At 47.7% G+C, this 19,343-nt stretch overlaps 1 protein-coding gene across 11 annotated transcripts in view; it reads left to right on the top strand.

Annotated features, from left to right (window-relative positions):
* The first annotated feature begins 1,330 nt into the window (after nucleotides 1-1,330).
* The window catches only part of tcf20 (transcription factor 20), a 28,128-nt gene continuing 10,115 nt past the window's right edge, over nucleotides 1,331-19,343 (top strand). For 3 of the 11 annotated variants that reach the window (XR_008565847.2, XM_015945301.3, XM_015945305.3), the window contains exons 1-5: nucleotides 1,512-1,861; nucleotides 6,903-14,611; nucleotides 14,717-14,810; nucleotides 14,893-14,956; nucleotides 15,081-15,181. Coding sequence is in view for 10 of the 11 variants with exons in the window: in XM_015945301.3 (XP_015800787.3) it covers nucleotides 7,790-14,611; nucleotides 14,717-14,810; nucleotides 14,893-14,956; nucleotides 15,081-15,181 (7,081 nt within the window). In the remaining variant the exon portion in view is untranslated. The other 8 variants (XM_054750744.2, XM_015945310.3, XM_015945309.3 and 5 more) reach the window with 5 other exon arrangements.

Below are 19,343 nucleotides of genomic sequence, written 5' to 3'. Positions count from 1 at the left end.
TCTTTTCTCCAAACAGTAACAGCAACCATTGAACAGAAGGCTAATGTCAGATTTCTTGTCTACTAAAATAAAATAAAGTAATTTTTGACTGTTTAAGTGCAGAAGAAACAGGTACTGTTAAGTTTCAGTCAGAGTCTAGAAAGTCACTTCGACATGTCAGCTTGAATATCCTGTATGTGTACGAAACGTGTTTTTTTATGTTCCGTTCCCTGTGCTTTGAGCCTCCTCTCTAGAAGATTCTGTGACCTTGTTCATAATGGAGAGTCTGAGCGTTTCCCAGCAGGCGCTCCTGTTGAATGGACGGGCCTGGCTGCCTGACTTTGCTGGCCCAGAGTATCACGGCCCCTTTGTGTGTTGCCTCCGAGCTTTACTTTAAACTCACACGCCGCATGAGAAGGATCCGAGACCGAATGATTACAACGTGTTTTGACAAAGGACTGACTCTGCACGAAACGTTCAATCAAAATCAAAAAGCAAATGTAGATGCATCAGCCTAAAAGAAAAAAAATATCCTCGGTTAAGGCACGGTGATGCAGTTGCTATGGCAACAATGATAGAAATAGACGTGGATCTGCAAGGGAATGGAGATGTATTGAAGTGTTGGTTAGAAACAGAGACCCGGTGATTGACAGGTTAAAGAGCGGTTGGACTTGGACACAAACGTTTGGGAGTTTTGGGATTGCGCATCCATCTTTTGTCTAAATGGTGGAGAGTGTCTGGAGAGAGGCTGCATGCATGATACGCTGCAGTGAATTAAAAGTGCAGCACCATGAATGGGGGCACGTGGGGCACATCATTACGGTGGCTGGACCGTGCTCGCTGGTCCTGTGTGAGAGCAGATAAGCCCAGGAGACAGCAGCATAAATTTTGCAGGAAAAGGATTCTGTTTGTTGCATCTCGATCTAATTAACATCTTAAATTATGGTAACATTTCTATGTAAAACACATAGTTGTCTGGGTGTAAGAGGGCTGCCAAATGAGACCTTTGGGAAGCAGCCATTGGAGGCAGGCCCGAACATTTCACTAACCCACTCCTGTGCTCATTACAGACCTTCCGGTCTCCTCTCCATATTGCCTTTGTACCCTGCTGCCTTCATCATCAGGCTAATTCACTTTCACTTGACATGAAATAAGGAACAAAGGAGCCGTGGCCACGCGATGCTCCCGCAGCACCTCCGTTTGCCACATCAGTCCAATTCCAAGTTTTATGGCAGAAATTCGCCAAAATCCACGCAAAAGCAAAATCTTGGGAGAGGGTGGGGTGGTGGAGGGATGTGATGGATGGAGACGAGGGAGGGGTGGGGGTGCACGAATATGAGCGTGTGTGCATTTTCAAGGCGGTCTTTTCTGTTGCAGGAAAAAAAAAGAAAACAGTAGTCCAACAGGAAAAGCTGCTGATGAAGGAATGGAAATGCTGCTCAGTGGCTGAAAGCGACGTCCGGACGGAGGTCTTAGCGCTGCAACGGAGGCTTGAGAGGAGGCGAGGTGCGATTTTAGTTCAAGATAAGTGGAGCCACCTCAGCGGTGTGTGAGAGAGGGGCACGGAGGCGAGGGAACCGGAGGGGTGGGGGTGTGTGGACCTAGCTGCCTACGGGACCCACTCAGGCTGCCCGATTGTGCTCCTCCGCTCTCATCATTTGCTTTCTGGAGGTGAGGACAAAAGAGGGGGGAAAGGCCCGGGATCCGAGCGTCGTGACGGGGCCCCCCGACTTCGCCGCCGCTGGTCGGGGCTGTCAGAACTGGAAAGGCTGAAGGGAAAGCGGCGGAGCGGTCGACTCTAGGCTGGGGTTTCCTGCCACAGCGGCGGGATTGTCACCGTTGACTCTTCCCTTCGCGGGGCCTGGCTTCGCGACGTTTTCAGGTACGCTCCTGGAGCGTTAGCTAGCCTGTCCGGGGCTTGCTCGCGCTCGCCCTCCCGGTGTTTACCGGAGCAAATGTCAGGCTGCGTGACGGGGCTTTTGTAAAGCAGGACTCACGCCAGCGCACAGAAAAGCGTATTTATGCTAGCTAACCTGGAACATCTGAATCCAATCACCTCTTAGGCTAAGCCCGCTGTTCGCTACATTTAGCCTGTTATAACATAAAATACGCTCTTAGTGACGTAATAACCACACAAGGGAAGATGCTAACGGGTAGCTTTAGCTTAGCTCGTGCTGTTTTAGTGGCTGTGTCTCATATTTAATGAGGTATTTCACCTAAAGCTAGCTTCCGTGGCTAAAAGGCAGCAGTACAGAGCTAATTGTGATGCGTATACCTTCCCACTGGACACTGTAGAAGCTAGAACTGCGGTACTAACCCCCCCAGTCTGGTATCGATGGTAATGTGACAAACAAACACAGCTAACGCAGCCTTTCTTTGCGGTGACACCGTTCACGCTTCTGTCAGTTACTCCCGCAGCTGATGGATCTGCTGGCTGCACCGAGCTGCCGTCTAATTAAACACTGCTTTGTGTTTAATCAGCGGCGCTGCCTTGTGCACAGTGAGGTGCAGTGATTGTGAACTGGAGAAATTGAATTTTGAGCCAGATTGCAGCTGGATGTTGAGTCAAACTGCGAAGGAGCTGAGGTGACAAAAGATGGGATGGTGTTTCCAGGTCATGGGTCAGCACCTCTGATGGCTGATGGAGCCATTTTTACTGAATAGCAATGTAACTTCGCCTAAATATCCAGTTAGATTATTTGTACAAAACTACCTTCTGCTTTTACAGCAGCTTGAGTCAAATATGTGAAAATCGTTGTTTTCTGGCAGATTTGATGTGACGTTACTCAGATTGTCAGAGAGTTGAATTAAAAATTATGATGTGAATCAAAAATATTAGCTTGAAAGCAGTGATGCACCGATCTGAAATTTTAGGGCCGATCCCGATATTAACTCATTCGCTGCCAGCGTTTCTCGCCGTTTTTACGGTTTCTTTAAGAGCGACAGAACATTGCGCGCTGGGATGATGTCGAAGCCAAAACAACCAAAACAAAGCGGAGACTCACCTCTTACATCAGGAAGAATCCGTGTGTTTCGAGCGTTATGCGTTCTTTCATAATCCGTTGTTGAATTGTGATCGGCAGAAGCTTTTCCGGTTCGCGCCTCACTTTTTTTTTTTACGGGAACAGCCCAAAACGATCTCCTAACACATGGATGTTCTGCTTCCTGATCACGTGACGTGTGACGTACGCAGATGAAGATCGGCTTTAGAGCTGAGGTGTTTGTTCTCTCGGCGTGGGGTCTCGTTACGATGCCCACACAGTAAAAATATGTAAATGACAACTTTAGTCGTCAATGGCAGTGAACGAGTTAAGATCACTGTTATGGCCGATAACCGATATTTGCCGGTACCGATATACTGACATGAATGCTTCTAAAATCAGCAATTTTGTATAAAATGAAAATTAGGGTTAAGGCTGAATTTACATTATTTTGTACATACAACACACACATTTACGCTTCTGAGATTATTTCATTCAGTGTTCACATGACTAAACAAATACACATCACCCCCCTCACCCTCTGAAACACGCAAACAGATCGAGACAAGATGGAAGAAATATTGGTTGTTAATATCGGCCCAGTTTTATTAATCGGACCGATACCGATATGTTAAAAAATGACTAACATCGGCTGATCCCGATATTGATGCTGTTATATTGTCCGTCCCTACTTGAAAGTAAAATCAGTCGCTACATTTGCGGTGAAAACTGGAGACATTTGAAGCTAATTCTCATGCTGAAACGACAAGAAGCGTCCTACCTCTGTTATCGGTGTCTTTGTTGTGGAAAATTGTTGCTTTTTCAAACATTTAGAAGGGAAAGCTGCTAAAACAACACCTTTCTATTGTCAACCTCAATAAAACATTCAGCTTTGTGCTATTCTTTAGGAGTTACTTCATACTAGCTGTCGATCAGTACTGGTTTTTCTGTTGCTGACACCGATGGCCAATATATACTACCAATTTTCATGACCGATATCTAGACATTCTCCACCTTATTTTTATGCTAAATTTTTACTAATAAGTTGATGCTCAAAATTTCTGAAGCTGAATCAGTTTTTGAATTTTGAATTTAACTTACTAATAAATCATAACTCTGCGCACCGCGCAGTGTTAAAATCAGACGTCTAAAAAAAAGTTAATTTAGAGTATTTATTATGCAGATGTTGTTAGTGAACAAAAAAAAAACATTTTTATTACATTTTGTGACAGCAACAAGCTGCCCGAGGACGCGCCTGACTTTAAATTGGCTTAAATAAGGACAAACATCGGCCGGCGGATATAACGGTTTACCCCTACTTCATAGGGACATGCACCGTGGAGGGTCTGTGTAGAAGACGTCCATGCATTTAGTTTTTTATGATTAAAATAAACAATCTTGAGTTGAACTTTCACATATTTGAAAATTTCGAATCTAACCAAGTCTACAGGAGCAGTTGGATGCCAACATAATATACAGAAAATAATCAAACTGACTAGTTTACATGAAACAATTGCTGTTTAGACCAAAATAGATCTCAAAAATCTCACAGATTTGTATTTTTTATCGGTCAGCCAGCGCTTGAGGGCAAAACACTAATTCACTATCGCCAGTCTTCTGTATGGATCTTTTTACCTCCAGAATCGTAATTTTCGAATCGATCCAAAATGTGTTTTGTTCATTTTAGTACTTATAAATCCATCTGAGTCTTCCAAAGATTCAATTCAATTCAAGTTTATTTATAAAGAGCTAAGAACAAGTCGTCATTAAAGCTCTTGTGTGTGAAGGCAGACAACCTGAGACTTTTGGTGATATTGGCCCCTTTTACTTCTCTCGTTATTCAATTCAATTCAATTCAAGTTTATTTATAAAGCGCCAAATCACGACGGTGTCGTCTCAAGGACCTTCACATGGTGAAAATCCCAGTCCAGGTCAGTTAATTAAGCCAATCAGTAAAAAGTTTCATATATTAGGAACCCAGCAGGTCGCATCAATTTACAGCAATCCTCATACTAAGCAAGCATTTAGCGACAGTGGAGAGGAAAACTTCCTTTTAACAGGAAGAACCCTCCAGAGGATCCTGGCTCAGTATAAGCAGCCATCCTCCACGACTCACTGGGGATGGAGAAGACAGAGCAGACGCACACACACACACACACACCAAGATGGTTTCAGCAGGTCGAAGTTGTTCAACAATAAGAAGCCAACGGGAATGTGTGACGTTGGGTTGATTGGGTGTAATTGGTTTGTTCGGTAGCCGACCTGTTTTCTGATTGCTTGTAATAACGAAGCCTAGGCCTGGGCGATAAATCAATTTAATGAATTAAATCGAATTTTTTGTTGTGGTTGATTAAAGAAAAAAGAAAATCAAATTTTTATGTAATAGCACCTTTTTGGCCCCCCAGAGCTTCCGTAGCGTTAGTTTCACATAACCGCGACAACAACGTCACAGCACGCACACGAAACAGCAACAGCAAGCGGTGAGAGTGGGAAGTTTGTTCCTAAGAAAAGAATAAAATCATCCGCTGTTTGGAATTGGTTTGGGTTTGCTGCGACGGACATGGAGCGTGGCCCTTTTATACCAAGAGGGTGTTCGTGTATTTATTATTATTCATCTCAGAAATGAGGGTTACATTTGTCTTGCTTGTGAATAAATAAACAAAATTGGCTTTAGGGTGCTTTACATTTGTACTTATTGCTATTCTTCATAATTGAGGGGGAGAGAGAATCGGGAAAAAATCGTAAATCGACGGTGGCACAGGAGTTAAGTGCTCGCCCTGTAATCGGAAGGTTGCAGGTTCGAGTCCCGCTCAGTCTGTCGCTGTCGTTGTGTCCTTGGGCAAGACACTTAACCCAAGTTGCCTGCTGGTGGTGGTCGGAGGGACCGGTGGCGCCAGTGCTCGGCAGCCTCGCCTCTGTCAGTGCGCCCCAGGGCAGCTGTGGCTACATCGTAGCTCATCCCCACCAGTGTGTGAATGTGTGTGTGAATGGATGAATGACTGATGGTGTTGTAAAGCGCCTTGGGGGGATCCAGGACTCTAGAAGGCGCCATATCAAATACAGGCCATTCAAAAAAATGTATTCGGAGATTTTATTTCTAGGCCGTATCTCCCAGGCCTAACGAAGCCTTCTGTAAGAGAGGCTGGCCGCAGGTGTTTCAAAACTATGAACCAAATGATGACATCATGGGAACAGATCAACAGGTTCTGACGTTAATGCTTTGTGCTGAATGCGTAAGGTGCGATGCAGACTCTTAACGTCTGTAAAGGCGTCAAACCGTACGTAAACATCGATGACGATAACGTCTGTGATGCTAAACGTAGAAGAGTCAGAGATAACGTTTTTACTAAAATAATCTGAATATCTTATTATGTCATCTTTAGGGTTGGGCGTCGAGCATCGTTTGGAACCGGTTCCGACTGTTAGTTTTTCCCGGAATCGTTCAAAGTTTATTTTTTCGATTCCTAGTATTCCGACGGAAGAGGAATCCGCGGCCGATCTCCGTGAAAAATAAACCTGATCTGCAAATTGTGATCAACGCTTTTCAGAGCTGATCCCACCAGCTGTCCGTGTGCAGCACGAGTCTTTTTTTCCTCCAAAACGTGTTTTTGTCTAAATGAAGGCGATGTCGTTGTTCACAGAATTAAAATTCATGTTGAAGTTAAGATTATTTCATCAAGTAGGACCTGTGCTTAGCTGGCTCATGTAAAACATGCCATGTCTTGAAAGAATCGGAATCGGGAATCGATTGGAACCGGAATCGAAATGAGGAATTTGAATTGGAATTGGAATCGTTCAAAATCTAACGATGCCCAACCCTAATCATGTGATCAAACTGTTTCTCTGTCTAATTATTTGAACACAACAACAACAATTCAACAAGAGATGTTCGGTAAATATTTCTGCTTCTGACATGTTTCATTTGTCTTCCTGTCCTTCCAGAGACGACGTTTGGTCCTCGGCTCAAAACGAACTCCAGAAACATGGATCTACTCGGGACGAACTGGAATTGATGGAGCCTGAAGTGGCTGTTTCGGAAATGTTTTGCCGGTTTGAAATGAAATGGAAGATCACATGAAAACATACAAATGCTGACAAAGCATCAAGAGGAACCTAAAAAACTTGACCAAGTTTGGACCAAACAGGCCAAAAGTCCTTCCTGGATCTGAAACAACCTCTGATGGGATTATCCATGGAATGTTTTCCTCTTGGAGTGTTCAGTGAGGACATGAGTTTGGACCTTTTGATCCTGTTTCTGGGGTTTTTGTCTCGCCCGGGTGTGAGTCGGGTCCAGAGGAACCTGGTGTTTGTTTCTGAGGATTTGTTTGTTTTCTTTTAACTTTTAAAGTTTTTGTGCAATCGGATTACGGCTCCGTTTATTCCGGAAGCAGCTACGCTGAGCTGCCGTGCTGGTCCGTGTGAAGGCTTTTACTTTGGCGGCGATCGCCTGCTCCGTGCCAAACGGCTTCACCTTTGTGGAAGCGACTGCCTGTTTTTAATCTGAAGGAGAAATTAGCTTCCACGCTTATTTCTGTTGAAAAAAATCCTCGTAAAGACGAGATGAAACGACCTACAATCACAAGAGAAATGTACAATTTTTAAGAATCTCCAGTTCGTCATCCTTATCCTGAACCGATTTTAACATCTGTCATATATTTTTACCTTGATTTTGCTCTTTATTGGACCTCCCTGCTTTACTGCCAGGCTGTAGACTCTCTCTCTATGATTACAGCCATAAGCACTCCAGTTTTACATCTAAGTCATTCCCTGATATAGATACTGACGGATATTTTTTTTATCTTTTTAAGTCCAAACTTGGAGCAAAAACGATGCAGAATTTCCCTAACAGTGCCGCTCCACCCCCCATCCCTCCTGGGTTCGGCGGGAGGGGTGTGGGCGGGTCGTATCCCCCTCAGCCAGCAGAGCCCCAGATCTCCCCGAGGATGACAGATGATTATGTAGGGATGCAGCAGCAGAGCCTGCACCGAGGCCATGCCCACCCCAGCCAAGCCAGCCACATGCTCGCCTTCAGCTCCAGAAGCAGAGGAGCTCTGGAGCCGCCGCCAACACAGGGTAACGTTCACAGTGGCAGCAACAGCAACCCCTACAGGAAGGATGCTGTGGATTATTATTTCTCCATGGGTGGAAAGGACAGACACAGAAGAGGGGGAATGGGTTACGGGGGAGGATTTGGGTATCCCAATATTGATGGACATATACCTCACCAGTACCGGCATGCTGGATCTAGCGCTACCCCTTCATCTGCTCTGATGTCTCCATATCCAGTGGAATATGGCTCTGGTGCCGGTTCGGGAGGAAGTACTGGAGCCTTTTCTCCTTCTCAACAATACAATCTAAATCAGACGGTGCCAGGCCCTCAAATTCAGCAGCGCCAGCATGGGCAGCCCTTTCCAGCTGTCCACCAGCAGCACAGGAGCTACACGCACGCCGGGCATCGAATGACCCCGCAGTACTCGCATTACTCTCCGCAGGGTGGAGCCTCCGCGGGGTCACCAGGAATGTACAGCCCCCCTCCACAGAGATATCTCGACGGAGCATCAAATCCGGGCTTTGATCCTAAAGCCAGCAGCTCTCCCAGTGTCACCAGTTCCACTCCAGCTGCTGCTAACAGTGTGGGGCCAGTGGAGAGTGTTCTGCAGAATTTCCATGCTTCAAATTATCCCGGATATCCACTGCAGTCGCATTCCCTTCACAAGCAGGCCGCACTACATCACCGCAACTCGCAGCACGTCTTAGGTTACGACAGCCCTCTCAAGATGGCCCACCGGGGTCCGTCTCCCGGTTCCGCCTACACCAAACACCATCCGGCGTCCGCTTCCAGTGTAGCTCAAACAGCGTCTCAAGAAACGACCAAATCCCCGATGCACTCGAACGCACAGCAAAGTCAGATTCATCAGAACTTCAGCCCCATATCCAACCCGTCCCCAGCTGCTTCCGCCGTTCATTCCCCCACGTGTAGCTCCTCCCCTTCCCCTTTGATGGGTATCTCAGAGGCACACGGAACCCCCTCGAGTCACGCTCCCTCACATCCCTCTTCATCAAACGCTCGCAGCAGCCACGGCCACGTCAGATTACTGCAGACAACACCTCAGTTAAGTCCCACGCCCAACTCCAACAGCAGCGTCAGTAGTTGCGGCAGCAGTGGCAGTCACAAAGCTCACAATCTGAGCGCGGCTGGAGGGAGCAGCCTTCTTCCAGTGGGCCGCAGCAAAATGGGCCAAGGCTCTGGAGTGAAATCCCGAGAGGAAGGCCCTTTTGTTTACTCCGCTTCTTTGCTGGATAAAATGCAGGACGCTGGCTTGAATAGCCTCAACGCCTTGAGCTCCCAAGTAGCCAATTTACCAAACACCGTTCAGCACATGCTCCTCACCGACACAGTGTTCTCTCACAAGAAGAAAGATGGCGGGCAAGTGCAACACCACGACCAGCCCCAGCCACAAGCAGTTAGTCGAAACGCCAGCGCTGCCTCAAGCACGGGCAAAGACGGAAGCGTCACGAGGGCTAGTGATGGCCTCGATGTGGGAGGCTCGTCGGAGTCCAAAGAGGACAGAGAAGAGCAGTTTTCTGAGGGGGAACATGGAAGAGCGAGGCAGATGAGCGGTGTGAGCAGCGGGTCTGAAGCAGCAGGCTATAATCAGACACAGACTAGACAAATATCAAATGTTAAAACAGTCGCCTGTGACTCACAGTCATTGGAAGCCGTTGTCACAGAAACGAAAACAAAAGAAGCTCACATTCCTTCATCGTCGCCATCTCCATCAACACCTCCGGTTTCCTCCTCCCCGTCGTCCACCTCCTCCAGTTTCCCTCCCGTCACGGCGCAAAACTGTGTCCCAGAAACTGGTTTGGCGCATAAGGACCACAGAGGCGTGCAAATCAAACGTGAGAGTGAAGTCGCGGTTGAGAAAACGCAGAAGGTCGGCCGGCAAACGCAGCACGACAAACAGGTCGGCCCAAAAAACGGACAGGACAAGGAGAACATGTTACACTTGGAATACAAAACGCACAGCAACAGGAGAGAAGACAGGGACGCGTCAAAGGAGCAGCAGAACGCCGGCGGCGTTGGTGTGATCGTTTCACCGCGGTCCGAGGAAAGTCACACGGAACAAAGCAAGCATCCCCAAGGCAACTGCGTTGAAGAAAAGCAGTTGCACTCGTATTTAAAAGAGTCAAGTAGCCACAACGGAGAGGAGGGCGTGGATTTGAGTCTGTATTCTTCTCATCATCAGAAATCAAACAGTGGAAGGTCTCAGAATCCTTCCCAGTCTGGATCACATAAATACAGCCATCCAGAGTCAACATATGGCTCGGATTTATCCATGAAGAGCAGAATGAGGGCCGGCTCTGTGGGAGTAATGGAAACAAACCCCAGATACTTATCATACCAGCTCTCACAAACGGGTTACGGTCCCGTGCATCCCAAAGATGCCGGTTCCGGTGTCAAGGCTTCGGTGAAGAGCGGTCAGGGGGCGGGATCTAAAGCTCAGGAGGAGAATTCCCAAATGCAGCAATTCCCAAGCCTTCTGCAAGAAGTTCTTCAAGGTTACAATTTAGACAGACGCTATGTTAGGCCAGAGCAGGCGTTTTCTGCACATCATCAAGTCCAACAGCAGTTTTCAACCAGACACCCTTTTGTTGTGGCTGAGAGTGCGCAGGTGCACGGTGAGAGTCCGGCTTATTCTGCTGGAAAGCCTCCAAATCAGAAGCACGTGAATGAGTCGGAGTTTTCTGCAGATGCAGTGAAGTCGGAGATCTCCAGCGCTAAAATGTTTTACAGTGCTGAAAAAGCTGATGGTTATTCATCACAGAGCCATTTACCACGAGCGGCAGAGTCTCCACAACCCCCGGCCAAACATATCAACCTTTCTGACTTCACTCTGCCCCGGAGAAAAGTCCCGTCCAACGTCCCGTCCCCTTCCTCGGCCGTGCAGGAGCTCCTCCTGCAAGAGCCCGAACCGTTAGCAGGCGTCGCCAGTAAGAGCAAAGCTCAGAAATTATCCGGCTCCTTATTAACCTCGTCTGAGCGGCGCTCTGTCATACGCGACGCGTCTCCCAATCAGAACAGCGCTCCAGAGCGGGACAGGGAGGGGGAGTCTGAAAGGAGTCAGAGTGGAGCGTCTGTGATTCAACAGCCGTTCTCCTCTCCAGCTGCACCGAGGGATCTTAGTAAAAAGGATGCGTGCGAGAAACACGCCATCAAAATGGAAGCGACATCAAAAGAGGCAGGGGCCGATGCTGCGCACTTACAAGCAGAGCATCGCGGTAGTGATGGGGTCAGCGAAGCAGACGTGGAGTACCTGTCCAAGCCTTCGCCCTATAGGCGAGGCAGTGCGGACATTACCCCGATGCCCTCCCATCCCATGAGCACAAACCCTTTGTCATCACTATCGAGGCCTCACTCCTACCTTCACGGTGTCGATCTCTCGGTTGGCAGTGGAGGAGCGTTTCCTGGATATCAGTATGGAGAAACAAGAGAGAGGAGTATGATGTCACACAGTGGTCCGCACTTCTCCTCCCACCACCCTTACCACCATTTACCTCCGCAGCCTCAGGCCACAAACAAGCTTCAGATGTATCCTCACCCCCGTGGGCCCCCTCATCCTCCCCATGACATGAGCGAGTGGGTGAAAGCCATGAACAGGTCTTCGAAGGAGATGATGGTTCAGCACGGCTCTTCTCCTGGACGTCACAAGGGCAGCCAGCCAGAGCCGAGACAGAGAGTTATCGCCCCGACGAACGTGCCGGGCGATCAACTCAAAACCCCGTCGCTGCATCCCCAAGGCGCTTACTACGAGATGAAAATGTGGGACTCTGCGCACTCGGTAAGAGAGGGTGCTCGAGCGACAGAAGGAGACCCCTACTTTAGACCACAACCTCAAATTCCTGTAGTTGCACACGGTCCTTCGCAGATGGTTCACGCTCAAAGTTCAGTGGAATCTGAAGTCATCAGAGGAGCCCCGGAACAGCCCAAACATCCCTGCCCAGCTCCTCCGTCCAGCTCCGCCAAGCCGCCCTCCGACATCACCTCCACTCAGCCGCCGGTGCAGCGTCACACTAAAGCAGGCGCGTCTGGAGACACGAATCCTCTCATGTTACGGAGGAGGGTTCGCTCCTTTATCTCTCCCATTCCTGCCAAAAGACTTCACCAAGATTCCTCCCAGCAGAGAGCTGCCACAAATTCGCACCACTCCCCTGGGGCGCAGTCCGAGTCCAGCCATCACAATGAAGATGACTCATCTAGTTCAGAGCTGCCATGTCCCAGACTCTCATCCCCCCTACCGGGGGAGAGTACGTTTACGCAACCTCTGTCTCCGTCAGGGGGCAACGCAAAGGTGCTGTCTGCCAGAAAGGGGCGAGGATTAAAACTGGAGGCGATAGTGCAGAAAATCACCCCCAATATTAAAAAGCCAGCAGGCTACGTTGACGATGAGTCCAACCATTTTTCTGGCTTCTCACACTCAGAAATACCCAGATTCAGTGACTCCCAGGACCACGATTTGCATTTCCCCAGAGCGGTGGGAGGAGATGACGGCTACATGGATGACAGCCACTCTTTAAATGACATTATTCCCTTCAGAGGAGTTGACGACGTCGGGCCTTTACCTACGTCCACCTACCCTTGTGACTCCAGTCAGACTTCTCAAATCAAACAACAAGACTTTGACTTCGGTTTAGGAGCGGGTGTTTCATCGGTGTCTGGTGACAAGGAGGACTTTGCTTTGCTTGGACCGTTACCGCCACCCCCTCCTCTACCACGTCCAGTCCAGGGTTCCCCGCCTCCGTCTTCATCTGCTCTATCGGACATTCAGCATTTCACAAGCACCTACCAGCAGCTGGAGACTCGAAAGGGAGAGCAGTCTGCGGCTAATCTTCTCAGACAGAAACTTCAAGAGACTGGAATGGGATTTGACGATTACCCTGGCAGCGACTACTATGGGACCACTTCGCCCCACCAAGGACACATGGCGGGCCGGCATCAGCTGTCCTCTGGAAGGTCCAGTCTGTCACCACAAGATTCAAAGCCCCTAGACAGTGTTGTGCCTAAAGGTTATTTTCCATCCGGCAAGAAAAAGGGCAGACCCGTAGGGAGTGTGAATAAGCAAAAGCGGGCTCAGAGCCAAGTCCAAACACAGGCTCAGACTCAAGTCCAGACTTTAACCGCGCCTCCAAGTGCTCCTCCCGCCCCACCCACTCCAACTCCGGCAGCTGCCTCAACCCCACCAATATCACTGACTGCCAGCAGCACCTCCACCCCCACAGAGCCCGCTCCGGAAGAAAACGCCTCTCCTCTAGCCCCGCCCATTTTAACACAAGTGGTGAAAGTAGACGTTGATTGCGAGGACACACAGCCAGAGACGGAGGTGAAGCCGGTGCGACAGAGACGCCGAGGGCCAAAGTATGAAGATGGGCCACTGGGAGTGGAGGTACAGCAGAGGAGGAGGAGGAGAGGGCCTGTCATGCCGCCACCCCGGATGGCCAAATGTGACTCCGATGCCCCTTCTGGAGCTGGAGGGGGGTTCAGCACAAGCAGGGTTTTCATAGATCCTAGCAGAAAAGGTCTGTTCATTCCTCACATACACGTAGAGAAAAAAGTGCCAGAGATCGGAGCTGTGTGTACTATTGTAAATGCTGAGGAAGACAAGATGAAAGGAGAGCGTAGTGCAGTTGGAGGGAAAGCAGGTGGAACCGATTCCCTCCTCATGTCGGCCCTTTGCTCCCAGTTATTAAGGAGAGACAGAGAGTCAGAGAAGAGGGAAGCAGATGAAGTGGAGACGACACTTCAGTCAGGCAAAGCCCTTCCTTCGTCTGGCCATGTTGTTTCAGGCCCTGTGATCACCGAGACCAACCACTCCGGACGCCTGCTCTGCTGTCTGTGTCAGAAATGGGCAAATTACAAACACCTCGGAGATCTCTACGGGCCTTACTATCCAGCCGAGTACGCCGCAAAGCTCCCCAAGAACCAGCCCCAGATCAGACAGTGTCAGGCCACCGCAGGCACAAACAAACCTGGACCAAACTCGGAAGTCGGCGCCAACGCTTTGGTTGCCATGCTGGAGCCACAAACCCAACTGTTCTCCAACGCCACGACGGCGCGCGACTGTGCTGCTAGCATCAGTTCAGACCCAACCTCTTTTACAAATGCCATCAGATCTGCCTTTTCAGCTGGAAAGCTGCTTGCTAGCACCACCCCGTCACCTTCGCCCTCCATCACTCTTAAACCACCTTTGACCTGGGATGTAAATCCAGAAATCATGTCCCTCCCTGAGCTCAAGAGAGAGCCCGACTTTGACCAACAGCAGCCACCAAAACAGCCACCAGACGACGCTCAGCAGAGACCCCAGCACAGGAAGCTGACCTCACATCCCCGCTTCAAAAGGAGGCACAAGTCTAGCGAAGCGTCCCCCAGAATGGTGCCATCCAACAGTAAGGCGTCTCTGCCTTTCCAGCCCCCTCCACCCGCACTGGACTCCCTGGGACCCTTGGCACAACTCGCACAGCTGCCTCAGATGCCCATGGACCCGGAGGAGCTGTGGGTTCACGAAGGATGCATAGTGTGGACCAGTGGGGTGTACCTTGTCAATGGGAGACTGTATGGCCTGCAGGAGGCACTAGATGGCGCCAGAGAGACAGTGAGTGTCAACTGTACTTGACCAGAATGAGATCTGAGACGGTTGTTGTATTTTAAAGCTATAGAAGAGAATGGCGTAACTCTGAACGTGTCTTGATGTTCTCAGAGCTGCTCGTACTGCGAGATGGTTGGGTCCACCCTGGGCTGCTACAGTAAAGGCTGCACACTTCGCTACCACTACCTTTGTGCTATTGAAGCAGGTGAGATGAAAGTAGAGCTCCTTCCTCGCGCTGTGCTCTAACTTTTTTCATCATTTATTAATATCCTTTATCCCTTTACTAGATTGTTCTCTGAATGAAGACAACTTCTCTCTAAGGTGTCCGAAGCACAAGGTAAAAAAGGAGAGGTTGGTTTTTATTTCTCTTAACCACTCGGTGGTGTTTATTTTCCCGAAGTTTTGCTCCGCAAATTTCCTGATCGGTTCTCCTCCCTGTTTGTTTTCTTTTGTGTCTTTTCGTCTCTTTAATCAGTTTACCCAGAGCCTTCGGCCCGCCAAGTCAGTGTTTGTGGAGCAGTCAGAGAGAGGCTGAGAGAAAAGGTGAGGAAGAGGAGACACGGGAGTCTGGGAGCAGTAAGTTCAAACTTCTCTGTGGTTTTGATTTGAATTAGAGTTCATTAGATGGACTCGTTTATCGTCTGGTTAAAGCTGTCTTAGTACAGGCAGCTGGTTAGGCACATGACATAGCTGCTTGTCTCTTTTTGGTGGCAAATGCCCAAAAGTAAGGTTACTAGATTATGATGCTGTTTATCTTTAGAGCTGCAGCTATCGAATATTTTTGTAATCGAGTACTCTAATAAATGACCCTTTTGTGTTTGTAAACCCTTACATCAAATAGCATATTATAAAATATGAAAGACCCTTTAAAGGGACTTTACGGAGTTTTGAATTTTTATGCTCGTGATTGCCCCCTCAGGCCAAAAGTGTAACGGCAGCTTCAATAGTAGGCTCATGCACGTGGCGCGCATGCTGTACGTGCACACCCCTTAATGAAAATAACAGCTGAGACAGTCCCGTGTGTGTGTGTGTGTGTGTGTGTGTGTGTGTGTGTGTGTGTGTGTGTGTGTGTGGCCCGGAGGACAGAGGACAGGAGAACGTGCAGCTAATTAATTAAATAATTTGGTTCTGTACCTTTCTCTTCAGCACAGCCAACAAAGGTTTATGATGGGTCAGTCCTCCTGCATGCTCAGATCATTCCCTTCCCTTGCTTGAAAAATTGTTCCAAAATGAAAGTTGAACCCACATCTTTTTTATCTGTGAATTCAATGCCGTTCGGCGAGTCTCAAATAAAAGTTTGGGCATCTTACTGTAAAAAAATATACCATTAATGTAAAAAAGAAACTCTAAATAAACTATGTTCACATCCAGAATCAAACCCGGGTCTTCTGCACGAGAGTCCGACGTTTTACTAGGTGAGCTATAGCACCAGTGACGTCTTCTGTATCTGTAACATTTATATTCTTGATGACAGCTGAAACAACGTCCAAAGAACGGTTTGGAGTGAAAATGGCTATTTTGTTGCTAATTTGCAGGAAATATCTAGAAGAAAGTTCTACAGAAAGTAGCTAAGGGTCCTCAGAAATGTAGCTAGCTTTGTCACTAGGCGTTAGGAACAGCGACAAAGTGGCAATGCCTCTCTCTGCTGCTAAAGCTACTGATAGCAAATGCTACGGGCGATGCCTGAGCGTGAACGCGCATGAAGCAGCCTGCTCGACCCGAGCATCTCTCTTTTTCTGTGATTTTACAGAAAAACAGGCAATCACCGTAAAAATGCCAGGGCTCATTCTACAGGACCAGGGCATTGCAGGAGAACGTATGAAGAAGACATTTATTATTTCTGTCAAACTTCCATTATGTCCCTTTAAAATGAGCAAGCTATTGCCAGTTGTTATTCTTCAAGTTTTATTCAAAATTAGTTTTCAAAACTTCAGCACTTCAACTTTACTTCACAGTAAACAAACGCCTGTGCAAAAAATAAATATACAACCTGAGCCGATTTTCCCCTCGTGCGAGAATCTACCAGAACCGCTCACGGCGCATGCGCAAACATGGCTCGCCAGCTGTTTCCCTATTAACACACGTCCGTTTTAATTTCTACACTTTTTTCTCTCACACTAACAAGGATTGTCGAAAGCATGTTTGCCGTGGTTTTGTCAAATTATACTGATCACAAAACATTTATTTACTTTCTATCGTTTTCCTCCGCCACTCATAAATACCCGTGTCCTCCTGCAGCAATCCTGAGGGACAACGGACATCAATAACAACACAGTAAAAAGTCTGACATGTTGTAAAAACTGCTATTTTTAGCACATTTGAAGTCCGACGTGTTGCTACCAGACGTACGGTGTGAGCTGAAAGTGAGTGCTACAAACGAAAAAGTCGCGCAGTGTCTGCAGAATATATAGAAATACAGGCTAAAACGCATTATCTTGTAGGCTCTGAGTCCGCTTGCAGAAGTGACATTTACATGTGGATGTTTCCTGGTCAGGTGCTGCAGCATGGAGGATGTGGTGTTGTGGTAGGCTAGATCCACTTTACAGTATTTACACTGGACTACGTTTTCCGCCTTACCACGTGAAAAATGCTCCCACACCTTTGACATTTCTTGTCTTTTTCGCACTCCACCGGGGTCCACGTGGTCCGCCATGGCTTAAGAGAAAGTTAAGTTACATTCGCTACTTGCGTGTGCATTCAGTGCAGTGTGCATGTGCGTCTCTTATTTCGGTCCGGGTGAAACACGACCCCGGGCGATTGCAAAGCCATGAATTAATTAAACATGAATTAAACGAAGCCTCGAGGCAGAGAACTTGACTCAAGGATTTTTTTGTACTCGAATTATTCGAGGTAGTCCAGGAATCGTTTCAGCCCTAAAATAGATATTAGATCGTTTTTTCTGTCCACGTTTTTGTTGTTGTTTTTGTCTGATTTAGGTATTTTCATCCTTAGAACGAGAGAGTCTGCTCCGTTCCTTTCCTTAACATGGTACGAACACCCGTACATGTACACATAGACACAGTTTAGATACTGTCGGAAGTACTGCAGGATGATGAATGGATTTTATTTATCCATTCAAATTTGCTGTTTATGAGGAATTCATTTCGTGGGGGGGGTACACTCCTGGTAGTTCAGAGTAAACTCAGCCTGCATATCTCTCTCATGTTGGACTAAAGCAGTCTGCACGAATGCTTTTCCCACCACCCTAATGTTAAGATTTTAGCAGAAAGAAGTAGGAATTGGTCAAATAATCCGCTGCCGTGTGTTCTCTCGTGCAGAGTTAGCCCGCTACTACCGCTCTGCTGTTAGCTTTCGCAGCAGCTTTCGTTAATGGTGTTGGAAACGCTTTTCTCTTCAGTAGAGGAGGAGCCTTCGTACCAGTCAGTACCAATACAACACAAGCTAGCATTAGCACCCTAGCAACAAGCTAACCAAAACATTAGCAAACTGAAATACCAGCTAGTTAAAGGGTAACGTATGAACGTGTTGGTGGTAGGCAGTTAGCATAGCTGCAATCCAAGCATTAGCCTGACCCGGGTTCGGTTCCCAGCCAACGCGGATGTTTTTGATCTTAGGAAAGTTGTTTTGTTACGGTGCTGTTGTGTATCTCTGATCTCACACATACAAGTAGAGATGTACAACACCAAAGCAGTGAATCGTGTTGGTCTACATCAGGGGTCGGCAACCCGCGGCTCTGGAGCCGCATGCGGCTCTTCCATCCATCTGATGCGGCTCTCTGTGCTTGTAAAATAATGAATGGATATTTAAATAAAATGCTTTATATTTTACTGCATTAATTTTACATCTGTAAGCTAATTCTAAATGTAAAGATTGTCTGCGTAAACCTGAACAGGTCCAACCTGGTCTTACTGTGAGACCGGGTTGACGGGTCACGCTTGTGCGTAATCATTTAGGTGCTTTCTGAGCTGAAGAAGATGTGAGATTCTGGGCTTCTCCTCAGACGGCTCATGGATGTGTCGCCACATTGGAGACAGGAAAAAGCGCTATTCAGCCAAAGTTTCATAATCAGGGAGCATTTTCTAAGTGACAATTGCTTCAGTCGGAGGAATCTTCCCGCATGCGCTCTGGTTCTGCGACGCGCTCCAAGCCCCTCTCCACATCTTCAGCTCGCTGTGCGCCTTATGTACGCGCTGACAGCGAGCTGCACTGAGCAGTGTCCAGCTCAGATGTTCAGATGGGAATCTTTTCTTGAGTGATTTAGCTACATCTGCGATGTGCGAAACAAATAAAATGTCAGTTCGTCTGCATGCGTCGGGGTAATTCTTTCTATTCTTTCTCCGTCAAAATAAACGGTCAAATACGGGAACTATCCGGTCAACACAACACAAGCCCTGCTTTTAACTGTTATGTTTTCTTGTGAAAATTGTTGCAAAGAGATATAATTTAACTTGATTACCACCAGAGCCAGGCGCACTGCGCCGTTGTCTCCGTCACTGTAAATGAACAGCAAAATGATCGGATCCTTTTCTGACCTTCCCCACCTACAAAGTTTAATTACAACAATCAAACGTGACAGAGCCTGGATTTGTATTCTGAACAGTCTAAACATGTTTTAAAAAGAAACGTATGACAAAAGTGGCACCTGCTCAGTAAAACCACCAACAGGGTGAAAAATATCAAAATATTGTCGGCAGAGACGGGCTACAGCTTCTGGATCCACTTTATATAAATCGTTTTATTGATTATCGTCTTATGAAAGATAACTTTGACGCACACG

This window comes from Nothobranchius furzeri, chromosome 12 (assembly GCF_043380555.1).
Source record: "Nothobranchius furzeri strain GRZ-AD chromosome 12, NfurGRZ-RIMD1, whole genome shotgun sequence".
Classification (NCBI taxonomy): domain Eukaryota; kingdom Metazoa; phylum Chordata; class Actinopteri; order Cyprinodontiformes; family Nothobranchiidae; genus Nothobranchius; species Nothobranchius furzeri.
This window is presented reverse-complemented; position numbering and strand designations above follow the sequence as displayed.